This window comes from Cyrtonyx montezumae, unplaced genomic scaffold, assembly GCF_038088225.1.
Source record: "Cyrtonyx montezumae isolate F1298 unplaced genomic scaffold, pur_monq_1.0 scaffold_13, whole genome shotgun sequence".
Lineage (NCBI taxonomy): Eukaryota > Metazoa > Chordata > Aves > Galliformes > Odontophoridae > Cyrtonyx > Cyrtonyx montezumae.
In genome coordinates this window covers 23,920,845-23,946,870 of record NW_027071859.1, presented here as the reverse complement: position 1 = coordinate 23,946,870, position 26,026 = coordinate 23,920,845, and the positions used below count along the sequence as shown (strand labels likewise).

The 26,026-nt window shown below is 36.1% G+C and overlaps 1 protein-coding gene across 1 annotated transcript in view; it reads left to right on the top strand.

Moving 5' to 3' along the window:
* Window positions 1–26,026, top strand: part of KHDRBS2 (KH RNA binding domain containing, signal transduction associated 2) — a 298,020-nt gene that overhangs the window by 246,533 nt on the left and 25,461 nt on the right. The window contains exon 7 of the mRNA XM_065730854.1: window positions 14,277–14,359. Coding sequence (XP_065586926.1) covers window positions 14,277–14,359 — 83 coding nt within the window. The remainder of the gene's footprint in view (window positions 1–14,276; window positions 14,360–26,026) is intronic.

Here is a 26,026-nt window from a genome sequence, read left to right as displayed (position 1 = left end):
ACACTTAGGGCAACGTCTTTGCTTCCCATTCCCCAGGCTCAACTTCAGCCCAACATCTCTCCTCCTACTTTATTCAGTCCTGACTGTTCTCAGGACGTCAATATTCTCAGTCTCTCCTGAGCCCGGCGGTGAGATGCACAGCACAAGAGATTAGAGTCCGTGACTAGTGCTTTTTCTGTTGTTCATCCCTAACTTGTTTTCTTCCACTGATCCTTCTTTCTTACAGTAACTTTGCCTTAGCACGTGTTGTCCGGGGCCTGCCTGAGTGTCCCAAGGTATTTCTCTCCTCCAGGGTGAGTTGTTCGTGACCACAGTCCTATCAGAATTATACCTTCTCCACACAGTGCCACCCTCCCAAACAGTGTCTTCAAGTGTCTCTTCCAAAAACTGAAGTGTTTGACATTTTACTGTGGATGTCCCTGTTCACTGCAGGGGAGTTGGACTAGGTTATCTTTGAAGGTACCTTCCAACAATAAGGATTCCACGATTCTATGAATTTATTTTGTATGATTAATATATGTAGCAACTAAACAATTAAATGACTTTGACTTTTTTTCTTCACTATCACACCTACTATGTAGGGAATATTTTTTTTAGCATATTCAACATGTAGTCTGTATTATACAAGCAGTTCATGTTCTTTTAAATCTAATTAACTGTGTTATGTCAAGACTGAAAAATGAAACGGTCATGGTGCCTTTGAGTTTGACAGGAATAATTTGATTAGTGAACATTAGTAAGCACAGGTAGTAAATTAATTTTGGCAAATACTTCAGAACATTTCTGTGAAGGTTGTCCTAACTTTGATGTGTACATGTCTAGTAGCAGTTCTGAAAAAAGGCCAGCTCTGTCATATATTTTCACAAAAGGCTTTTAATTTCAGGGGATACATTTCACATTTCTGAAAGGAAAATTTGAAATTAAAATGTAATTATATTGTAAAAATATATTGACTAAATGTAAATATGACCATAAATTTATTTCAAATTCTGGTAACTTTGTGGGAAGCTCCACTTTTTCATCATATTCTCCATAGATTTCTTTTGTGCTGCTTTTTATGTCAGCATCCCAGGAATGAATGAATGTATATAAGGAAGCCTATAAACTCTCTTGATAGTTATTTCTACCAGCAAATTCTGTTCAGCAGATGAGTTGAAAACATAAAAACAGTTATTTTAAAGCACACAGCAAAAATCTAAAGAACAAATGAAATTCAAAAAAGAAGTACTATTTTAATATTTTAATGAAAATTGAAAGAAAAGTATTAAGAAAATCTTATCCTCAATTGTAGTCACCCAGTTATGGAAGAAAATTAACATACTGTGAGGTGACATCAACTTAAAAGTTACCCTATAGATAAAATGTGAAGGTAAATACAGTATTGACAAAGAACTTTACACTATAAATTTGTTCTGAAATAAATAATTTGGAAAAAAAAACACCGTTTTTACATACGTACTAGGTATGCTTATGTAAATCATAATTTTCTCAGAACAAGAAGAGTTTAATTTTTTTATTTCAAATAATTATATTTGAAATAAATAATATATAATATATTGAGAAGTATTCTTTAAGTTGTCAGGCACACTGATTGGCATCTCTAGTATTCTCACTTTTTCAACCATGTTGCAATCTTATTGAGAGTCCGCTGTGCCCTAGTTTATAATGTATAATCAAAGAACATTAAATGAAGGCCTTGAGGGCAGCCTACACTTTTTATGAGTCAGTGAAATCAGAAATCCCTTGAAAAAGCAAAAGAATACGAGCTAAGTCAGCTTAACATGGTCATAAGCCTAAACAGTAGGCTTGAAAATTCATCATCTATTGTGAGATAAAGTCATATGAAAGCAGGCTGTAATGAAGAAAACCACACCCTCTAGCTCATTGAGATAGAAATGGACTTTCATGAAATAATTTTGCAAAAATAAATTGCATATTTTGAGGTGATAGGAACCTTTTATGGTTGGCTATACATTTCTAAGTTAAGTGTGAGTTGGTAAAGTGGTTTATTTGAGAATATATTCATAAAATGATTATAAAATATCCTTTCCAATAGCATCAATATCTAATCTGCTGTTAATGCTGATGTGAGCAACAACTGATTTATACCATTTAAGAAGGTGTTGATGTGAGCTAAGGAATCCTGAGCTTTAATCATTGCTCTGACACAGACAGCTACTTCGATTTGGAGCATATTAATAACATTAACACTTCTAAATTGTGTTTTTTATAACTGTAGCAGGGATGGGGATGATTAGTTGTATCTCTGATTTGCTTGAAAGTTTAGATCTTCATACATTAAACATCTGTTTGGGAACTGCTGAGTCACATCCTGAACCACTGAATGAGCACCTGAAGGAAAGATCTGGTCAACCCTGGGAGCACAGGTGAAGGCGATTCACCACACCAGGCTACACCCCTCTTAGACCTCATTTAAGGGCTGACTGCCACTGAGGGAGGATCTCCTGTTGGAGATCTGTCCTTTGTTGAGTTCCTTTCCTGCAAGTTTAGATCTTTGGAGATGGGTGAGCACTTATTTTCCTTCTTTTTGTAATAAATCCTTGTTTGCACTGCTCTTTTTGCCTTTAGAACCCTTACAACATCTAAAGTGATTTAGTATGTTTATATTATTAATATGGTATTATTTAGTAAAGAATACATAGCACTTCTTTCTTTCCACTTCTGACTTAATACCTTCCAGTCAGAACTCTGGTGGCTACTTTCTTTTTCACAAATTAAATCTCACAGTTCACTTGTAATGAATGATTCACTTCTGTTGGGCTTCCTGAGCATGGGTTCACGTGCCTTTTGTGGCATCCTACAGCCTTCAAAACATCCAGAGACAACCAGTGATATTTCATATACATGAAACTCAGGGAAGACTGTATCCATCTGAACTAGCAATTAGAAGCCAGACAGGATATGTCAAGATGTCTAAAAGCACAGCGGATAACTATTCACATACAAATGCTGAAGTGTAAATTTCAATCTCTTTCTTGTGGTCAGATGTGGAGAACGTAGCTTTCACACTGACACCAGAATTAGTTAAACTTCAGTAAACTGTGATTTTGGTCCACAGTGGGCACTGATGAGAGAATTTTTTCCAAAGATGATTGTAATTCATGTATGATTGAACTTCAGTTTAAATTCTTTTGTATGTTAATTTTTTCTGCCCCTTGTAGGGGGAAAAAAATTTAAAAACCTGCTCATGCTGCCAAGTCATTTTTGTGTTGTCTGTTGCATTTAGCTTCTGCACTCAAAATGCAGTTCTTTTATTTCTTATATTTTAAGAATGAACCTCATGGATCCTTGGACACCACAGATAGAAAAATGGACAAATATGTCATTAATTTCTACAAGGCATGTTTTCATCTCTTTCTGACTTTCAGATCTATACTGACTGCTAGTAAGTTCATTAATCTTCATCAAGGCCAAAATGAGAAAATGAGATACAACTTTCTTCAATTGGCAAGTGTCCACAACCTAAAAGCTGACTTGATTTCCAGTGAGGCAATTCAGAATTTGACAATTCTGAATCAGGTTTTAAATATCCCAGATAGATACTCAGAATTTTCCAAGCACTTCTTACTCATAAATCTCTGAACACTTTACCTTTCAGTTACACTCTACAGATGAGCAGGTCAGCAAGTAATTTTAATGTATATTTTTTCCATTAATGTTCTCAGCATTTGGCTCTGGATGTGTATGAATAGCTAAAACAGAAAGCTTATTGAACTTAAAATGTAGGAGTTAAAGAAAATTTTCTTCACTTTAAATAATGTTTTGATGTTTTATAAAATCATATGGATGCTGGAATAATTCCTTGTCTTGAATCTGACAAACCAAACAAAGGCCTTCTTTCACTGAATATTTTAGTGCTGCACTAATAAAGTACTGTCACCACCTGTATGAATCACTAAGTCTATTTTCAATGGATTCCTGACTCAGTGACCATTAAAATCACAGCTGAATTGATGACTTTATTTTCTTCAGTGCGTTAACAGAACAAAAATGTTCCAATAAGGAGATAGTACTTCTCTTGTGAAATAGTGGTCTTCCAGTTGATAATGAAGGAAAGAAGAATAATCCATCTATTAAAAAAAATATTCTTTGAAGAATAGAGACAGTATATTCAACCTCTTTCATTATAGCTTGTATGATGAGAATAACCTGTTAACATTTAGAGTATGTTTGAATATTGAGAAAATTGTCTGACTAAGTCTCTGAACTGATAAAGTGTATTCATATGCTCCTCTTTTCCTATTTAAATACATTCCTTCTGTGAACACTTTAGGTTTGTTATTTAGCTATCAATATTCCATCCTTCTTGTACTTCCAAAACTGAGGGTTTGCCTGAGCAAACTTGGAGTAACATTTTAAAGACTACCTCTAAGTACCTCAACAAATATTAAACACTTTTTGTTTTGTTTTTCTATTCATAAATGAGAAGTCCAGTCTCATTCTACACTTGCCTTAAATTAACTTGACCTTTCTGCAGTAATTTCTGTATGAGATTGTTCTAGTGAAGTTCACTCTTTTTACATACCTTTTAAAACCAGAAAGAAAACTCGATGTTACCCACAATCCTTGTTTTACACAGCATGCTAAAATGTTTCCTAGTCATTCACTGACAGTGTCTGCTGGGAGATGAAATAGGACTGTTAGCATTCAGTGAGTGGGCACCTTCTTTAATCCTGTACAGCACACAGGAACAAGAGTAATTTCCAGGAACACTTCATTCAAATGTGATTAACAGCATTGCAAACAATACTGCAAGCATTGCAAAGCAGCGCTGTATAGTAAGTTCAGTCACTGTGGTAAGCAGAAAAATATGGAATTCTTTTCTGGAAATGATATTAACTTAATGTTTTGCTTTCACTAGATTATTTCCCAGAACTTAAAATCTGCATATATTTCTTGAAGTAAGCTTCACTATGTCACCCCTTCAAAATTTAAGTTTAAATGAAATAATTAAATGTACAGATAGGTGAGACACTGTTCAGATTGCAGGTTCATGGAAGGTATCATGGAACTTATGAAATCATATTTAGCCCTGTGGCTCAAAGCAATGCCCAATAAGAACTGTCATTGTTACATCTCATTTATACTCTTTGGGGGGGAAGAAAAATAACTCCCTTTAAGATGAAAATAACTTTTCTGATACTTTGTCATTAAGCGCTTTTGCTTATTAAGTATATTAAAAGGTCTGGATGATTTGAACAAAACTGTCCCTGGATGAAGATGTTTTACTGTTACATATTTCTAATTCCTGGAATCCTAATTGGTTAAATATATGGATCCAATACCCAATACAATTTCACGCAGAATTAATCTATGTATTTTCTTAAAACAGAAAATATAAGACTATTTTTGTTTTAATGCTGCAGCAAAATGGAAGAGATCTTCTAGTTATTAATCATAATGACTCCCAGAAAGTCTTTTCCTGAGGGGATTCTGTAAATTCAGACATCAGCAGCTGATAGAGGATGTATTTACTAGTGCACATTATCTTGCATTTGGCCAAGTTATATTTAATCTGCCTACCTCCAGCATCGATAATACATTAGAGTGAAATTTGATTTAAAATTAAATGTAATTCAGGGTCTTGTAAAGCACCTACCATAGCATTTCTCTTCTGTGCTGGTATCTCATCATTTACTTGCATATTTACAACTCTGAGTGTGAAAAACCTGTGGTCCTGTTTTTAAGGACTAGAAATCTCACTTGCTGCATTATTAGAAAGCTTATTTAAGAATGAAATGGTATACTTTTAATGCATTGTGGCTGGCATGTTGAGCCATTATCAAATGCTTTAAACGACCAATCCTTTGCTCAACTCAAGTAGAAGAGTTGTCTATCTTTAGTAGACATTTTTCTATACTGAACAAGAAACCCTACTGCTCCAAGGTCAGATTTTGTGTCAACTTGGTCTTACTATACAACTCTTCTTAAGGAAGCATGAGAATCCGTGGGTTCATTCTCTCATTTACCTGATACTTTGCAAACAGAAATACTAGATATGATTAAGAAATGAAAGCCAACCATGGGTTAGTAGAGTCCATCCTTCTTTGGCAGCGGGAGACAGCTTTCTACTGTATTCATTTCAGTTCACAGGTAAAATAAATCTTTCATTTAAGTGTCATTCATATGATATACTGTCAACAGTGCATCTTGCTATGTAATTTATTATCACTGAAGTATTATGTAAAGCAGTACAAATCATCAGTAAAAGTAGCAATTAAAAAGTCCTTCCTTCAGGGATCTCAATCTCAGACAAGTGTGAAAATGCCAAATATGCAAAGAAAATACTTGTGACTATTTTTCACCTCCACTTGCTGCTTAATGCTAAAATAAGTAATTTTCTTGAAATTGAAAGAAAGGGATGTAACTACTACTACAACTGAAATGCAAGAGGAAAGGGTTTTGGTGTTGGTGGCAGAAAGGACAGGGGTCAGGGAAAGCACCACAAACTAAACTGTTGTAAATGGCAGCAGATTATGCAGAGCTGTTTTATATGGATTAGAACTTTTAATGTGACTCTGTGAGCACAGCAGAGATAACAGATTTGAAGGAGCAATGATGTTGGCCAGATTAAAGTGCTGGTATAGTAATTGCAGCAGCAGATTATACTGTGTGCTATAGCAAATACAGAAGGAAGCAGAAAAGTGATATTTTTATTAGATTTTCTTTTATATTTTCATTCAATTCTGATTTTAATATACAATATTGAAGTGTTATTCCCTTATTTTGCATTTATATGAAAAAAATCAAAATAAATTAAAAAAATAATTAAACCTACATTTTGGATAGTAACAGCAATTTCTTGAGATATCTGTGATTCTGTTTTACTGTAGCTGCTTTGGCACCACATGTTTTATTGCTTTTGTGGCCACTGTCCTATTTTCATCTGGCATAGAATCAGTTTTAAAACTTACGGGCAGTAAACTTCTTTAGTATGATATTTCTTTTAAATTGTTCACCATCAGGTTATTTTAAACTTTTGAAATACGGGGATATAAATAGTTCATCTATGAGCAGCTTATCTAAGTTTATTGCTTTGAATTCACAGAATCTGTGATTACGATTATACTAAAATATCAATATTTCCCTAACTATGTGAAAGATGTTCGCCAGTAAGTACATATTCCACTATTTAGTTATAAAGACATTTCCTGTTACTTGTTTATGCAAAATTAAACTGATTCCAGCAAGAAGCCCAAAATCTTGAGATTAGATCTTTGCTGCTCAATGGCAGAATTACCCCGGGCACCGTAGACTGTGGTTCCTATATTGCATTTATGAAGTTTGTAACTTAGAGCTTTGGTTTTTTTTCAGTTGATTAGTATTCCCATTTTAATTTCAATAATTTATGTTATTCTTACTACTGTTTATATTGATGGTTATAGTGTTGCTCCACTTGTCTTTGAATTTGTCTTCAAAATGCTTGGTGAGTTCTCACTAGCACTGGAGGATGTACATCACATTCTGTTAACTGATATCTAGTTTCTCTTTTTATTATCCCTGGATGAACAGCTGAGGAATTCAAGGCTCATCTATGGTAACAACCACAAACAGTTACAGAAGAATTTAGTTTTAATTTAGTTTAAATTTCTAATCATAAGCTGTAATTCTGGTTCTTACACATAACAGGCTAAATTCCTAGGTACTTAGGTGAAAAATTATTTACTCTAACTGCAAGGTTTCAACAGTGAATAATTTACACCTAAAGTAGCTATTTTAAAAGCTCTTTGCAGTTATTAGTGAGAAATAATTGTTTGTCTTAATTATATAAAATCATTGTTTTGAGATTTGTCCCTCTGCATGTGTTCAGCTGTCCCCATCTTAGAACAACTTGGCTCAGAATACATTGCTATGTGTGACTGTAGTGAATGTAATTCCCCCCTCAGTTCACAGAATGGCCCAGGTTGAAAGGGACCTTAAGCATCATGAATTTCCAAACCCCTGCCGTGGGCAGAGTGACAAGTTAACCATTCCCAAATCACTGAACACAAAATAGCAGTGAAGGAAGAAATAGAGAAGGAAGTGAGAGTAGTACACACCCAGTATGATATCTGTGATTGGCTTAAAAAGATGGGTATTTAGAAGAAATGTTTCCATTTCTGTGTGATATACATTAAGAGCCCATCCCTCTGGCAAGTGCCTTGCCTATTGTAATACAGTGATGCGAGTGATTTTCTGACGGGAGATCTTGCCTGAATAGTGTGGTGTCTGAGATGCTGTTCTGACATTCCCACCCTACCCCATGCATCTTTCTCAGTGTTCTGGGTTGTATTCTAAGTCTCTGGTTGCTTCACAGTTTAGTGCTGATTTGTAGTAGCTCAGCTTTCTTTATACATCAAATGCATTCAAATGAGAAACTAACTTAGACAACTAAAGGCTACTTATATAAATATAACACATCCATCCCATGCTCCCTTTATAGTCACTGAAAAGAAAGTTCACATATAAAGAACTAATCAACTTCTCAGATGAATATCAAAAGTGTGGGGGATAAATTATTTTCTAAAAATGTTTTAGTATTCCCCTTTGATTCTAAAAGGAATCTACCACTGTCTAGAAAACAGATTACTAACTTATAGACATCTAAGATAAGGTGATATGGATATGTGAGTGAATAAGGTTGTGGCCCAGTCATAAAATAAATAAATAGAGGAAATGTTTACACATTTATGGTAGCAAGTAGGAGGAAAGAGTGTTAACTATTTGATGGCCATTCACTGAGTAACCACTTATTTTATACAGAGTTGCAATTACAAGTGAATTTTTATATATTCACTATCTCTGAAGTAGATTATTGATGTTTGTGGCCAGGATTACTTTTTGGGGCTATGGTTAATGAAAATGGCAGTCTTGTATCTCTAGCTTGCGGACTTTTTCACATGTTCACATATTTACTTTGACTTACTGATATTTGTTTTTCTTTTTTTTCTAACCCAGATATATTAGTTTCATAAAAACAGTTTGGGCTCTCTTCTAGAAAAATAAGAGGTTTTTTTACAGTGTATTTTATCATAGATGACTGCATTTAAAATACCGTGAGTGAGGCAGTTTTCATTATGAATATGTGACTTGCTTTTCTTCTTGGTTTCTGGGAGATGAAAACTGTGATTTGTTGTTTTTTTTTTTTAAGATCATGCTGTGAAAATCCTATTTTGTAAGGCTTTTCAGTGAAGTGATTTAAACAATGCATTTGAGTGTGGGCTGTTATTGTTTAACACTGGGTTTTAATGTTAAGTAGGAAACATATTTAAAGAGAAAGCATTGCTTTAGGTTATATTGCCTTTGTTATTCTTTATTTGCATTTGTAATATTTGTATCAGCATCTGAAGCTTGAAGAGCATTTGAGTAAATCTGAATTTAAAAAAGAGTTTTTCCCAAACACATCTTGGGTGTTGAGTCAAATGGATACTCCTAAAGTAGCAGAATATAAGCCTATTTCCACTTTCACGTTCCTTTTTTCTCTAGTACACCCTTTTTTAACCTATCATTTTCTGTACTACAGAACTGCATATTTAGTCCTGAAGTGAATGTTCCCAATGCTAATATAATGCAGTATTCTCAGTCTTCTAAGAGTTTTTCTTGTCTTTACTTTGTGGGGAAGGGATGGTAAACACTTATGTATTCATATGTAATAATTAGTCCTTTCTTGGATTGAAAATGTTTTAATTTTCTTTAACACTTTCACTTTTATATATTTCTTTTTTAGTTCTGAACTATATTGAAAATACTCAAATCCATTTGTGTTATTAAATATTGTTAGCACCACTGCGGTTCCAACAAGGACAACTCCTACCTAACAAACTTAGTGGCGTTCTATGATGGTGTAACCACTTCAATGTACAGGGAAAGAGCTACATTTTTAGATGTCATCTATCTGGAATTCAGTAAGGTTTTTGACGCAGTCCCCCATAATATCCTTTCCAAATTAGAAAGATATGGATTTAATGATTTGGGCTGTTTGTTGGACAAGGAACTTTAGTGCTGTTCAAGAAGCATTTAGATGAGGTGCTAAGGGATTTGATTTAGTAGTTCAGTGGGTAGGGATGGTAATAGGAGGATGGTTGGACTTAGATGATCTTGTAGGTCCTTTCCAACCTAATGAACCTATGAACTGGTTGACCACCATTAGAGTGGTGTTAAGTGGCTCAGTGTTCAGGTGGAGATCGGTGACTAGCAGCATCCCACACAGATCAGTGTTGGGACCAGTGTTCCTTAATATCTTCATCAGTTCAATTGACAGTGGGATCAAGTGCACCCTCAGCAGTTTTGTGGATGACACCAAGCATCATTTGTGGTGCAGTCAAAATGCCCAAGGGACAAGATGTCATCCAGAGGGACTTAAACAGGCTTGAGCTGTGGGCCCTGGAGAACTTCATGAGGTTCATCAAAGCCAGGTGCAAAGTCTTCCACCTAGATTGTGGAAACCCCCACTAACAATACAAGCTGGGAGATGAAAAGATTGAGCACAGCCCTGCAGAAAAGGAGCAGAGGGTACTGGTGAATGGCAAACTGGATGTGAGCCAGTAACCTTCCTTCACAGCCCAGAAGGTCAACTGTATACTGAGCTGCATCAAATGAAGGGTGACCAGCAAACAGAGGGAGCAGATTGAGATCCTGCCCCTCTGCTCTGCCCTGGTGAGACCTCATCTGGAGTACTGTGTCTGGATGTGGAGTCCTCAGTACAGGAGAGACGTAGACCTATTAGAGTGCATCCAGAGGAAGGCCACAAAAAATAATCCAAGAGATGGGACATCTCCCCTGTGAGGACAGGCTGAGAGCCTGTGGTTGTTCAGCCTGGAGAAGAGAGGGCTCTAGGGAGTCCTGATGGTGGCCTTTTAGTATCTAAAAGAGTGGGGGCTATAAGAGAGGAGACTGACCCTTTAGCAAGGTCTGTTATAGGACAAGGGGAAATGATTTCAAACTGAGAGGCAAGATTTAGACTGGATATAAGGAAAAAGAAGGATAGTGAAGTCTTGTTACAGATTGCCCAGCAAGGTGGTGTATGCCCCATCCTAGGAAACGTTCAGGATCAGGATGTACAGGTCTCTCAGCAACCTTTTCTAGCTGCAGATGTCAATCTCCCCTGCCATAAAAAGGGACTAGATGACCTTTTAGAGTCCTATCCAACTCAATTCTATGAATCTATTCTATGATTCTACATATATTTCTGTTCCTTTCTCTCCTTTTCAAAATGTACCAATGTAAGACCATAGCAAATCCTAGTCGCTAAAAGATGGGGTCTGGATGTAGCGTTTTTCAAAATACATATGAAAGAAATACTTTCAAACATTAAAGCTGAAAGTGCTTGGAAGTTGAAGGTTAAACAGAAGACAAATGCTCAGCTAGTTTAAATCGCTTAAGGGATGTGAAAAAAAGCTGTTTTGCATCTTAGTTCTAGATGCCTAAGGCTACTTCAGAACAAGGGTTTCTGGGTATGATGCAGTGTATTAAACTGAAACAAATGCTGGTACGTACCTTATGTAAATAGTTCACCGGTAGCATTATGAAATAATTGTTTTACAGAATTACACAAAGAATAGAATGCTATTTGGAAAATTCTTTATTAAAGAAACACTGTGCTTTTTACAATGTCCTTGTTTTCCAACCATTCCACTTGAAACATTTGCACTGTATTGACCTGCTGAGCCCTTGGGGAAACTGTTAAAATCTGTTACAACAGTTCTCTGCCCTACTGGTGCTGAAAGTTGATCCACCTCAGGCATCAAGGCACTGAGAGAGCTAATTTGTAATTCTTGCCTTTTCTCCTATGTGTTGGGTAAGCATGCTGAAATGTCTTTTCTCTAGCTATTGTTCCACTTTATGTAGGAATTTGCATTATTCTCATCTTCATAGTGGCTGGATGCTTTTCAGAAGTAACACTAGTCAATGTGACTAACATCTATTTTAAATGTTTCATTGTTGCTCTCAGTCCATCCCCAAAAGCATGACTGTATATTTAGTCATGTAGTATTAATATACCACTGTAGCCTCCAAGAGCATGTGTTTAACTATACTTTTTTTAGTATTAATTTTTACTAATGAAGGCCAAAAAAATAGCACGCTGCTTCTGGAATAGAAGGTTGTGGGGACATCATCTGAAATGAGGCTTGTGGGGACTTCAGAGTTTTCATTCCCCAGTTTTCCTGCTGTCTCACTCTGTTCCCTGGTTTGTTTCCCCCAGCAAGACAGTGACTATGGTGCACTTCACTGTCATGGATCAGGTGCTCGTAAACAATCTGTCAAATGAATTGTGAGCAAACTGATACATGTATTATCTATAATCACATGTATTCTAAGCAAACAGTGTTTTAGTGTACAAGTAACCGGTATTTGGGAGTAGGGGAATGGGAAGGCAGGTTAAGGTAGGTAAGGGTAAATTAGACTGGGTAAGGTTACAGATTATGGGGAAAGTAAATTAGAGTAGGAAAGATTATGACTTGTGTCATCAACACATGCATCACAGGATGGGGTCTGAGGAGGGGGGGCTTGCAAGCTGGTGGCTCTCAGGCCAGCTCTGAGGGGAGCTCCCAAAGCTGTACTCCAGCATCTTGCCTTTATAACCCTTTTTAATGTGAATTGCCATGATAAGCAAGGGGGTGCAAACAGTTACAAAGTATGCAAACTAAGATAAGTAGAGGTATGAAAAACATGTGACTTTGCAGAAAAGCATATAAACTTCTTATTTTAAGACCTCATTTTCAGTTCCTAAAAACATGAGGAACTGTGTATGTAATTATCATATGATTTTATGGTCTACATGTTTCTGCCAAAGGTGGCACTTTGTCTTGACAACTTCCAGTCATAGCTCAGGATCTTGACATGAGGGCTAGACCACAAGTTGTTAGGCAAAGACTAGGTGGGTGGAGTGACTGAGGCATAATGACAGCCTTAACTGGCCTGCATGGCTAGGAACAGGTCCCATTATCAACTAGAAGACAGCTACCAGACCTGTACCCTGTCCCATCCTCAGGTCTTGCATGCCCTTTCCCTTCGTCAGCCGGCTATGCTTGGGCTGTACTCCACACCTAACCAGGAAAAATTTTCCTGCAAGCTGATATGAAAGTCCTAGAGATGGAAATACCTTCTGCAGTCTGTATCCTGTCCCATTTTCAGTAAATTGGAATAGTGTAGTTCAATTGTAGAAACGTAGAATGTTGTGGGTTGGAAGGGACCTAAAAGACCAACCATTTCCAAATATGCTGCACAGGGCAGGACCACCATCCTCTACATCAGGCTGCCCAGGGCCCCTTTCAACCTGGCTTTAATTGTCTCTAGAGATGAAGCATCCACAAATCTCTGGGTAACCTGTTCCAGTGCCTCACCATCCTTGGAGTAAAGCATTTCCTCCTAACATCTAAATCTCCTCTCTTTTACTTAAAAGCCATTTCCCCTTGTCCTGTCACTATCTATGCATGTAAAGACTTGGTCTCCCTTATGTTATGAGCTCTTTTTAATTAGCAGAAACAATCAAGTATCAAACTAACACTGTACTTTTGTGGTTATGATAGGATGCTGGAGTGGATATTTACTGGGCTCCTATTATTTTGAATCTACCCTGTGTTGTCCCTTCTACCTCAACCTAACTAAACTTTGGATAGTTTGTTGAAAAAAAAAATCCTAATTGTCTTCTGATATAATTAGTTTTTAGTTACAGATTTTTAAGCCTCCTAATTCCTTTCACAGTTTAAATAACAGGAAAATTTTCTAGTTAATAAAAAGTATCAGCTCCTGAAATTTGTATAGAAAGTGTTTCCATATATCATTTCTTGACTACTCTGTTGTCCTGACATTGAATGAACGTAGTCTCAAGCAAGTAAAAAATAATTCCATAGAATATCTCCTTTTTACTCTATTATTGTACATTCATATTTTTCTTGCCATATATTTTTCCCGTCACTTGTTCATTTCACCCATAGGTATTTATACTAACATTTATATTACAAATTGCTGAAAAATGATTGTTTTCATTATCATTCATCAGTAGACTAAATAGATCCTGCTGAAGCAATGTGGCTTGGACAGTACACTGCAGTTTGTCAACGAATAAACTTTGTTCTTAGATGAGTAATCAGCTTGTTTATGCTTGCACCATGTAAGTTGATCTTCACAATTCACAACTTTGTCAGAAAGTTGTGTACTATACGTAATACCAGGGAAATTCTGCATGTGTGTGCTGATGCAGGTTACTCTGACACTTTGATGATATTCTTTGATTTAGCACTCTTCTGAGATTTGGTGTTCTGTTTTTGCCTTAGGGATATGATGATGGATATGGGGGTGAATATGATGATCCAAGCTATGAGACATATGATAACAGTTATGCCACCCAAACACAAAGGTAAGCATTTGTACTTATTTATTAATTTTTCAAATAAAGACATGTCTTTTCCCTTAGGTTTTTATCTAAATATCCTGGTTTATTTTTTACACATTAAATTCTTTAGTACTTCACAGTACGTTGAGTAATTATTCAATAGTAATATTTGTTCAGAGTTAATATACAGAATTATTTAGATGAACTAGAAATGCAGACAACTATACTTCTTTAAATGTTTCAATATAATTTTTTTAAGTGATAACACTATATTCCTGCCTGATATCATTCTGTCTTTGTTGGTGCAATTTTTTTCTTTCTGGTAGTGCAGAGTTGATAAGGGCATCTCATGTTTAAGGCTTTTACAAGATTTTGAGCAAAGGAAGAAAGAAATTTAAAAAAAAAAAAAAGTATATTGAGGTAAACTGTGGAATGTGTTTGCGTGCCTGAAGTAATGCTAAAGTGAAGTTAAGCTAAAGATATCTGCTTCCAGCCATTAACTTTCTCAGCAGCTTTCAGAACTGATAAAGGCAGTGAAGTTTAGAAATTCTGTTTTATGTCCTTACCTTGTGAGATAATGGAAGAATTATGTACACAGCGCTTATGATTTATATCACTAAAAAGAGGCAATAAATGTAATCACTTATGTACACATACACCTCATGCACAGTTGGCCTGTGTTTATCAAACATGAATGACTTTCTTTGCACACTTAATGTGAGGGATAAAGCAGTGTTTCAACCAATTATTCAGAGAATACAGACTAATAAGTATTGGTCAGTAAGAGTGTACGTTAGATTGTGGAAAGGCAAATGAAGCTCCAACAGGAAAATGTATGTATTTTGAGTTCATTTGCATCTCACTGGATGAGAATGTGATTGTTATATACAGAATTCTACGTGCTTTTTTAGTCATGTTTTTCATTGAATGTTTTGCTGATAAAAATAACCATGCTACTACTAATAATAAATACTAATAACACCTGTAATGCCTCTAAATCTACTGTAGTGAGTGGCGTTTGAGATGACAGAAAAAACTTTGTTTTACAACCAGTGAAGTATATTTAAAAGGACTTGTCACACCTGAATGTGAAAACCTTCAAGGATACTTTTGACAACATACTTTTAAGTCATTATGCATTACTAGCTGCACCTGTCATGTCACTGAGTAGGTAGATATTCTTGTTGTCAGATGTACTCCAATTTTTTCAAAAGAATTCAGCCTATGCTAGTGTATTGTCACAGGAAATATTGTTTCTAACTTAAAAAAGCAATGAATAGTTGGAATTCTGTTATATTGCTTTATCATCTGTATTAACCTGTATTTCTTTGCAAGATGGTGCTATGCAGAAAAATAACAAATACATTACTGTTCGTTAGAAGTTTATATCAAGGTATAACTTACTGTGATAATTTTACTCAAAAAAGAAAATTTACTGAGTCAAATTGGTTGGTTAAACAGCTATTGTGCTAAATAGATAGGTATGTTCATTACTAAGGTGAGTTGCCACCAAGATACCTGTTCTATTACTAAATTTCAACTAAACTCATTTTCTGACATGGCAGGATACACCATCATATTCGTCCATGTTGTGTGCTACTGAAGGTCAAATGAAGCCTTTTGATTTCATTGAGTGTGCCTGGGGAATAACACTACTCAGATTTCAAAGATGTAAAGAACAAATAGACCATTTGTTCTTTGTCTTAAACATTTTATATCTCTGTACTTTATTAGTCATTCATCATCCTCATAGAAATACCTCCCTAATGAGCTGAAGTAGTGCAATTTAACTGTATACATGAATAGTATGACAAAAATATTTATTTTTCTTTATATACTGGAGAAGTTTTATCCCAATCTCAGATTACGTTTTTAACATATCTCTAATTATAGGAGCAATACAAATTGTGTGCACACATAACAAAAAGGATAATTTTACCCCTTCAGAGTATTTACTTATTTCATCCACTGTGATTTACAGGGGAAAATTGTAAATCTTGTAGAAAATCTGTGCTCAGAGGGAAAAAAATCATTACTGCCCTCTGCAGGGATTGACAAGAAGTAATTGAAGACAGTGGATTAATGCAGAACTCCCAAGATTCCTGCTCCTGTTAAGGACAGAGTTTCCACTTGCTTTTTATGGCTCTTTAAGCAAACAAAATGGAAATTCTTAGTGTAGGTCCAAATTCTGCTCTGGCTATCAGTCTCACCAAGCTCACTGACCAAACCTTACTCTCGTTGCCACTTCAAACTAAAGAATGTATCACTGGGAAGAGATGAACACAGGCTGAATTCAGAGTGCTTTAGAGCAGAGTGTATGATAACTTGTTCCCCTGTGCTCACATTGCTCAGTGAAAATACTGTTTGGATAGCCTGCTACCTCCACGACCATGCCTTTTGTATCTACTTCACATTTTTTCCCAGATGCTTTCTGCCCACACATATACTCCTGAGGGCCCTCAGTGCTTCACTGCACAAGAGGCATGATATAGACTTCTTATAAGCTACGTTTTGCCAACAGCAGAGAAAATGAACTTGATGTCAGCATACACCACTGTGCTATTACACAGAATTATGGACCAAGAGCGCCAAAAACACTTGGCATACAGACAATCTACATGCAACTGGGTATAAACACTGTTATTTTGTATAGTTATCTGAAGATTTCTACTGAATGTTAGAGAGAAAGTTTCAGTGTCCAGCAATAAATTTTGTATTGGCTCTTCTCTAATGAACTCTGCCACTGCTACCCTTCCAGACAGAGTTCTGTCTTCTGTAACAGTAGTCTGATTTTTAGACTGGTAATAGGGGTATGAGGTCATTGTGGAAGAAACCATGATAGAATCTTGGTCTCAGACTAGAGTGAAACCCACAATAGGTCTGTATGGCTGGATGAGCTAAAACACACCTCAGGAGTCCCTGATATGGACACAAAAACACTTGAACAAAAGACAGTGGGATCATCTCTATGGTAAGTGTCATCTGTCCCTTGTTATGTCTGAGGAGAAAAGAACCTATGGGTCGTAAGAATTACAATTATTTCCATGACACATATTGCATGAAGTATATTATTTGTCAGCTGAAACAAGATATTCTTCTGAAGCCGCTCTTTTTTTTCCTCATCTTCCCAACCTGTAATGGCTACTCAAAGGACAGGATGGAACCTCAGAATAAAAATGAAGTCAGCAAATACATGCTCTTCCCAAATGCATCTATAATCGTTATTTAAGATTCCATAGAAGACTGCAGTTTTGGCAATGACATTTAGAAGCCTTGCTACTTTTAAAACTATATTTATATTGATGTGAAGATACAGACTAAAAGGTAATAGGAATGAAAGTATTATCTGACACCAAAGAGAACAAGAAAACAACCATTTCAGTGAGTGGGGGAGGGCATCAGATTTGATACACTTTGCATAGGCAGCATTGTACACGATTTAGAACATCTCTTTCTATTCACTTTGAAATGGCTCTCAGTGGTAAGACCTCCCCATGTATACCAAGCTCCTGAACTTCTAATATAAATACATTAGTTAAGAATATAAATTTTAGATGTGCTAATCAGAAAAGATCTGAGTATGATGGCTATTTCTGTTTTGCTTGTCCACCTGTGTCAATAGTGAGGAGCTGATGATAAGTAAGGGAAAGAATTAGCCTGCTGTTCTCAAAACAGCACCTCATCTTAGCATCATCTTAGCAGCTAGTTAGTATCCAATTAAATTTGTCCCTCCCCTTGTACTTCTTACATAGAAACTTGTAAGAAGTATGTTCTGTCTGTCCAGCAGAGTTCTGGTGTGTAGTGCTACTGCACAGGTTTTAGCTAGACTTAATTCTCACCAGTTTGACTTTGACCATCACCTGCCCAATAATCATTGCTAAGATAACTGATGTTCTTCCACAGGCTTATAAAGATAAGCTGCTTGCTCACTTTTTCATGCTTATTAGCAGCATTAGTAAATGCATATCATAAATGCATATCATCAGTGATTTCTTACCTTCAAACCATGTTGGAGCATATAATGGCAACTGTCCTTCTTTTTCAACCTTTTCACAGGGGAAAAAAAAATGATTTAAGGGTAGAAATACAATTTTTGTAATGCAAAAAGTAAACTCATAAAACAAATCTTCAAAATTGTAAATCCAAAATGGGAGAAGCATTAATTTCCAACTCAACTGCAGCACAGAAGATGTGAAAGTATCCTGTCAATTTTCAAAATACAGCACATTTTCAATTTTCTGAAGAGGAACTTATAAATCTGTTGATCCAGCACCAGTGTCTATGATTCACAGGCTGAGAACAATAGATCACCAGGAGGAAAGGATTAAACGTTCTATGAGGTCTGCAAGCTCTACCTTTTTGGTTAAAGTCTGATAGGGGATCAGACTGAGCTGCATGCTGAATGTGGCCAAACTCCACTGCCAAAACCAGAATGATTTTGCAGAAGCGAACCAGTTGCTATTGAATCAGAACTACCTTCTGCTGACACATCTCTGACTTTTGTGTCTCTATCAGTACCATCAGCTTTCTTTCGGAGGTACTGTGTCTCACAGCTGAAAGAGATAGAGAGGAGGTCTGGAACTGACTGGCTACTCAGAAGGTGAACCAAAAAGGGTGTATTTTATTTAACCCACATGTACATAGTCTGTCCAACTGTATAAAGTGTAAAAAAGTGGTGCCTGAAAAGGAAAATAAAAAGGAATTAACAGTTGTCCTCTGAAGCTTAAAGTTTTGGACTTAATATTGTTTCCCTTTTCCACATTGTCTGGCTTGAGCACGTAGACATCAGCCAGTCCATTTTTTTTGTAGTAGTAGTTTGGATATTGGCTAAGGTTTCCTGCTCTAGTTGATTGGCTTGCTTTTCTGTCTTTTGTTCTATCTGACTTTTGTTTAAAATTATAGTTCAGCTGTAAAATGAGTTGCTGTGTGAGTGCTTTATAAAGAAAGAAGAGTCTGTGATTTCCATCCTAATCTTTAAATAGACTTAAAAATCAGAGAACTTGTAACATACTTAGAAGTAGAACAAGTAATTCAGTGTGAAAGACAGATGGAAACTGTGCAAACCGTTGCTGACTTACAGACCCTCCCAGAGTTTCACAGGATTGTTTGTGACATCTCTCCCTTTCTGTTGTATGCTGCAAGATGACATACATAAGGGCACTTCTCTTACTGCCTGAACACACCCAGTCTCACTGATGATAGCACCTGAGTTTTAGGGCACTGAAGAAATTCTTGGTAAAATATTTACTGTTAATGTAATAATACAGGCAGCAATCCTCTCGACGTGGTTCATGCTGGCATACAGATTATTCTAAAGCCACAACTTGGTTTTAGCCTGTCAGCTGCACACGCAAATGCTAAGAAAAAAGAAAACTGATGAAGAAATGCTGTTTCAGAAGTTTATGATAATACAGACTCTATGTCTTAAAATGTCATTAATATGTCTGAAATTCTATTTTTTTAATTGATCTGAGGACTTATACACATTGATAGATAAATTCCAATACAAAATTATCTTAAATGATTGAAGAAGAAGAAAGGAAAAGTACGTATCATGGAATTTCAAATTGGCATTCAGTTAAATTTCATCTAACTGAATTTTATCTAATTCAATAGGTATATCATCTGTGGATGAGATCCCTATATTACAGTGCTATCGTGTGCACTTCTGTTTCTCAGTGCTAATAACAGAAGTACAATGAAAAAAATTTTTAGGACATATATGCCGCCAAGTCTTTTTTGCTTCTATGTCAGATAGTTGCAATCACCATACAAATATAGCAGTGTCTCAATGACTGTATATTCATTGCAGTACCTACCAATTCAACCTGTAGCAGACTCTGCAATTCTGATTCTCGTTCTTATAATGACATAGGCTTACTGAAAATTTTAAGAGCATATTCAGCCTCTGAAGACACTGAATACACGCTGAATAGACCACAAGTTATTGACTTTGAAAATAAACTTTATTTTCTTGGCTATTCTTGTTTCTATTATTAAATTTATGCAATCTACTCTACAGTTTATATTTATAGTTCCCTTTTTTGCAGTGTGGGTTCCTAACAGGGATCTGATATTCCTTGACCTATTAGGCAGGTATAAAATATGGACCACAGTTCAGCCCATGTCACTTATGTGGTTTAAGATACAGTCATTTCAGTCTTAGACATACTGCAAAATGATTTAAGAAGTAAAGCAAAGACCATTTTATCCAGCTAAATCTCCAGAAATTATTTACATTAGCAGAGTGTGTTTACCTGAGCTCTAAATCATCTTGTTTACCCTTGCTTGACCACAAGATATCAAGACTTCGTATGTATATCTAATTCCAAAGATGTCTTCTTCACAAGTAGTGTGCTGCCAGCAAAATAAAACTTTCAGGCAAGTAAAATATATAATATTATATATATTATTTAGATATATTATATATATAATTTTAATATATAATTAATATATATAATTGTGCTTAGCAAACAGGTTATTTCATGGATCCTATCAATCTCCCAGCTCGTTTTTGATTCAGTAAAAAAATATAGTAACTATTTAGGATAAACATTAGGGGGAAAATATAATAGTAAAATGTTCCTGGAAATATCCTTCAGTGTAGCTTTTAAAACGAGATTAGACAAATTTCAGTAAATTATATAAATAAAGCTTTTTGCTTAGAGGCAGATGAAATGATCTTGATTATATCCTGAGGTCATTTCTCAATTTCAAGGCTTCAATACAGGTTAATCTAATTGGATTCAGGAAGATATTTTGTTAACTATAAAGTAAGTAACCCAATTTTCTAACTCCACGTTGATTTGCTTGGTTTGTGTCACTGATAGAAATACTTTTATGAGCAATTAAGGTAAATCTGATGTTTCAAACACTAACTACATAATGAGTTTATTCATAGGTTACTAACTTCCTTGTGTTTTGCATACTGTATTTAACTGTAGCAAGTAATAAAAAGGCCTGATAGTGGTCTTTCAGTATATTAAAGGGCCTACAAGAAGGAAAGGGACAGAACCTTTAGCAGGACATGGGCAAATGTTTTCAAATTAAAAGGGGAGATTTAGACTGGATATAAGGAAAAGAGTTCTTACAATAAGTGTGGTAAGGCACTGGCACAGGTTGTCCAGAGTGGTGGTGGAAGCCCTGTCCTTGGAGACATTCAAAGTCAGGCTGGCAGGGCTCTAAGCAACAGGATCTAGCTGTAGGAGATTCATTGTAGGGGAGTTGGATTAGAGGACCTTTAAAGCTCCCTTCCGATTCAAACATCTCTGTGATTCTATAATTCCTTCGGGATATCTTAATAATAAAGATATCAGATCTTAAATTTTCACAGGAATATTTTCATCAGGATACACAATTGCACAGAAACCAAAGATTATAATGCAATTCTTAATAAAGTCCAATACAGAACTGGATGAACTTTCTGCATCAAACTGTCTGTTTTCTTACTCATGTTACAAAGGTATAAGATTTGTTAGGGGAGAAAAATGTTAGATACAAAAGTATCAATAGAATGAAGAGTTATTAATTTGTCCCTTTGAAGGATATGGCCTACCTATGTGAGGTGCAAACTATCTAAGGCAGTACTTATAGCCAAATGTTGAAGCAGACTCCTTACCACAGTACCACAGTAGTGCAAAATGCACCACAAAATCTGTTTTGAGAGTCTTCTCACTGACCTGTGTATTCATGTAAGAGTAAATAAATCTCCCAAGATTCTTCAAGAGTGAACTTCTTATAGCCTTCTGCTCTGAATGTGAGGGCCAGATAGCAGTAGCCTTGAGACTGATCATCTCTTTCCACTGTCACTATTGTACAGTGTTCTGTGCCTATAGTTTCCAAAAATCTATGTTCCTCCCAACAGAATCCCCAGCTGTAATGCTCTGGAGGGATTTCCAAGCAAAATATGGAAAATCTGTATGTTCAGGATAAACATCAGATCTTTGGCTGTTTCATTGAGTATCAAAGTAATTGAAGTAAATATGGAAAAGTCTTGAGACAAAAACTTAGAGCTGCTTGAGAAATCCACAGTGATATTTGCATATGGCATTTTCTAATGTCTTACTGAGGAGTTTTAGTTGTCAGCTTTTAGTTGTTGTAGTTGTCAGAAGTAAAATATGGAGAGATGTCAATTTTCTTTGAAGATAGAATAAGTTTTAATAAATGCTTAAATCAGTGATCATATACACATATTCAAAAAATCAGTTCCACTTTTTTTGGACAACCTTCATTGTAAAAAGTTTCTGCAGACTAGTACTGGAGAAAAATATCCACAGCTAATAGAAACATTTTTGCCCTTATTTTGAAAGCGATGGTTAGGCAGGACTGTGAATAATTTATTTAGCATCACATGCATAAATCTTGATTGGATATTTAATCGTTTCTCCCTGACTATCAAAGTATTCCTATATAGTGTAGAGACACATAAATATAATTCAAATGGCAACACGGTAGAGTGGTTAAATTGGTTCTTTGTAAAATGTGATATTCTTTATTATTTTTCGCTACTTGTGTTCTCTTTTTAACCAGAATGTGACGTATTTATACTTCGTCATATTTCATTTTGGCTTTGTGATTATATCCACCTGTTTATAAATAAAGATCTCCCTGTATTTTATTTCCAACTTGTTGAAATAAATCAAGCCAAGAAGCCTAGAATATGACATTTTATGTATCTTCACAGCAATCCACTTACAGCATTTATCATCAGAAACTGTTTTCAAATGCCACTTCTCATTTACTTGATTCAATGAGCAAAATGGAAATTTAGTTGCTCTAAAGTAAAGTTTTTCCTCTAAAACTGGGTAAGATTCCTAAAATTCTGTGTCATTCACTTTGCAAATATGATGTCTGCAGACATTTTATGTTACATTTGGAAGTACTCAGTAGTAGATTGTGACTGGAAAAAAAGGCAACATCGCACCCATTTTTAAGAAGGGCAAAAAGGATGACTGTAGGAACTACCCACTGGTTAGTTTCACCACTGTGCCGGGGAAGATCATGGTACAGATCCTCCTGGAAGTAATGCTAAGACACATGGGAGGCCTGTTTGATCTTCCTCTCTTTCTATGACCTGGTGACCCACCTAGTCCTTAGATGAAGAGAATTCTGTGGATGTAAACTACTTGAATATTATTAGTAAAGCTTTTGACTGTCACCCACAGTATTCTGGAGAACCTGGCTGCCCACGTTGTGGATTGGTGTACTCTGTGCTGGGTAAAAACGGCCTGGATGGTTGGGCCCAGGGAGAGGTGGTGAATAGAGTTAAACCAGCTGGTAACTAATCACTAGTGGCGTTCCTTGGGTATTAGTACTGGGGTTGACCCTCTTTAATATCTTTATTGGTGATCTGGACTCAGAGATTGAGTGCACCCTCAGTAAGTTTGCAGATGACACCAAGTAGGAAGGAAGTGTCAATCTGCCTGAGGGCAGGAAGGCCCTACAGAGGGATCTTGATAGGTTGTATTAATAGACTAAAGCCTATTATACGAGTTTTAACAAGACCAAGTGACAGGTCCTTCTCTTTGGTCACAACTACCCCATACATCACTACCGGTTTAGAGCAGTGTGTCCAGAAACCTGCACAGAAGAAAAGGATCTGGGGTGTTACTTGACTGCCAGCTGAACGTGAGCCAGCAGCTTGCCCAGAGGGCCATGAAGAACAATGGTATCCTGGGTTGTATTAAACATAGTACAGTCAGGAGGACCAGGGAGATGACCATGCCTCTGTACTCGGCACTGGTGAGGCCACACCTTGAGTGCTGTGTTTTGGTCCCCTCGCTACAAGAAAGACCTGGAGGCCCTGAAGTGTGTCCAAAGAACAGCAATGAAGCTGTGAAGTGTCTGGAGCACAAGTCTAATGAGGAGAAGCTGAGGAAACTGGGATTGTATAATCTGGAAAAGAGAAGGCTCAGTGGAGACATTACGGCTCTCTACAACTCCCTGAAAGGACTGAGGTGGGAGCCAGCATCTTCTCCCAGGAAATAGTGATAGGACAAGAAGTAACAACATAAAGTTATGCCAAGGGAATTTCAGGTTGGATGCTACATTTCTTCTTAGAAAGCGTAGTATAGGAACAGGCTGCCCAGGAAAGTAGTAGAGTGACTGTCCCTAGAGATGTTCAATTACCATGTAGGTGTAGCACTGAGGTACATGGTTAGAATCCGTGGTGGTGATAGATTGATAATTGGACTAGATAATCTTAGTGGTTAGATAGACCTATCCTTAATGATTCCATGATTCTGTTTGAACAGAAATCCCCATGTCTGTGTGACTGTAGCAAATAAGTGACAGATTTGTTTCTGTTTCAGACTTCACAAAAAGTTCAGAACCCAAAGTCATCTTGCATTCTGGAAGGCTCCCTGCCCTTAAGCTTTATAACTCTTCTGGCTTAATGCTTTATTTTTTAATGCAGAGCTGCAATAATATGAACTCAAATAGGAAAACACTGTAAGATGAAGTCTAGGTCAATTTCAGGCATATGCTGAACAACAGAATAATAAGCCTGGGAGTATTATAATTAATACATTCTTCTCTGTTAAAAATACAAATACCGTCGAATTTTAGCTTTCAGAAAATGGGAGATTTTCTACACTAAATTGTTCATCAAATTATTCCATTAGTTCCAAGGAACTACTTTGTAAAGTACCATATGATTTAAGGCTCAATCCTATAAGAAGTTCCATAATTCTAAGTATTTCTTATCTTTCCTATAGATGTAATGCTTAATTATACAGAGATGTTCCAGCAAGTCTCAGATTCCCTGAAATATCACTTATTTATCCACACTTTTCCACTACAAAATATTATGTAATTCTATTTTATAAAAATTGCAAATATTGCAGTTCACGTGAATGCAACTCTCTCTCACACCTGTGTTCTAAGAAGAAGCATACTGCTTTGTGTAAACAACTCTCCTTTCATGGGCAACTGTGTGTTAAGTCTTGTCGGTCTCTTGTGTATGAGGGAGAAGCAAGAAGAATTGCAAATACAATCTTACATGAAAAAAACCCACAATAGTTTTAGATAGGATCATGTTATCAAAGGAGGGAAGAATATAATTATATCAGTGATCAGAATTAAAAGTTGTAAACATTGCAGTTTGCTCAACAAAAATGGTATAGAGACAGAAGGGAGTAACAGACAATGAGAGACCAAGACCTCAAAGCAAACATTTGACGAAGTGAAAGAGACTCTTAGTCTCATGTGTATCAACACTTCAATAACTGGTGCATACAGAAGGTTATTGAAGTCTAAGTCTTAGCTTATCAAGTGGTCCATGTTTCAGAGTTCCGGTGTTAAAGTACAGTGCAATGCTTTGAAAAGATAGGAATAAAGTCAGAGAAGTTGCTATGAGTTGATCTTTTTTGCTTTATAAAATCAATTGCATCCTACTTTCAGGTGGGTGCTTGTACTTAAGTAAATTACACTTCACGTTGCTTGAAAGTAATGAATGCTAATGACAGATAATGGTGTCTTGTTTCTAATTAGCACTGCCAAGAGAACCTGAGGTTTCTAGAATTCATGATCATGATAGTTTCCAGGAACAGTCTGAGAATGTTAAAATTATATAAACAAGTTTATTTATGCTGAATTCATTTACTGTTTGTTTCCTTCCATAACTAAGCATAATGTAAATGAATTATGTTTATCTGTATGTTAATAATCAAGAAGAAGACCTTACATATGGAG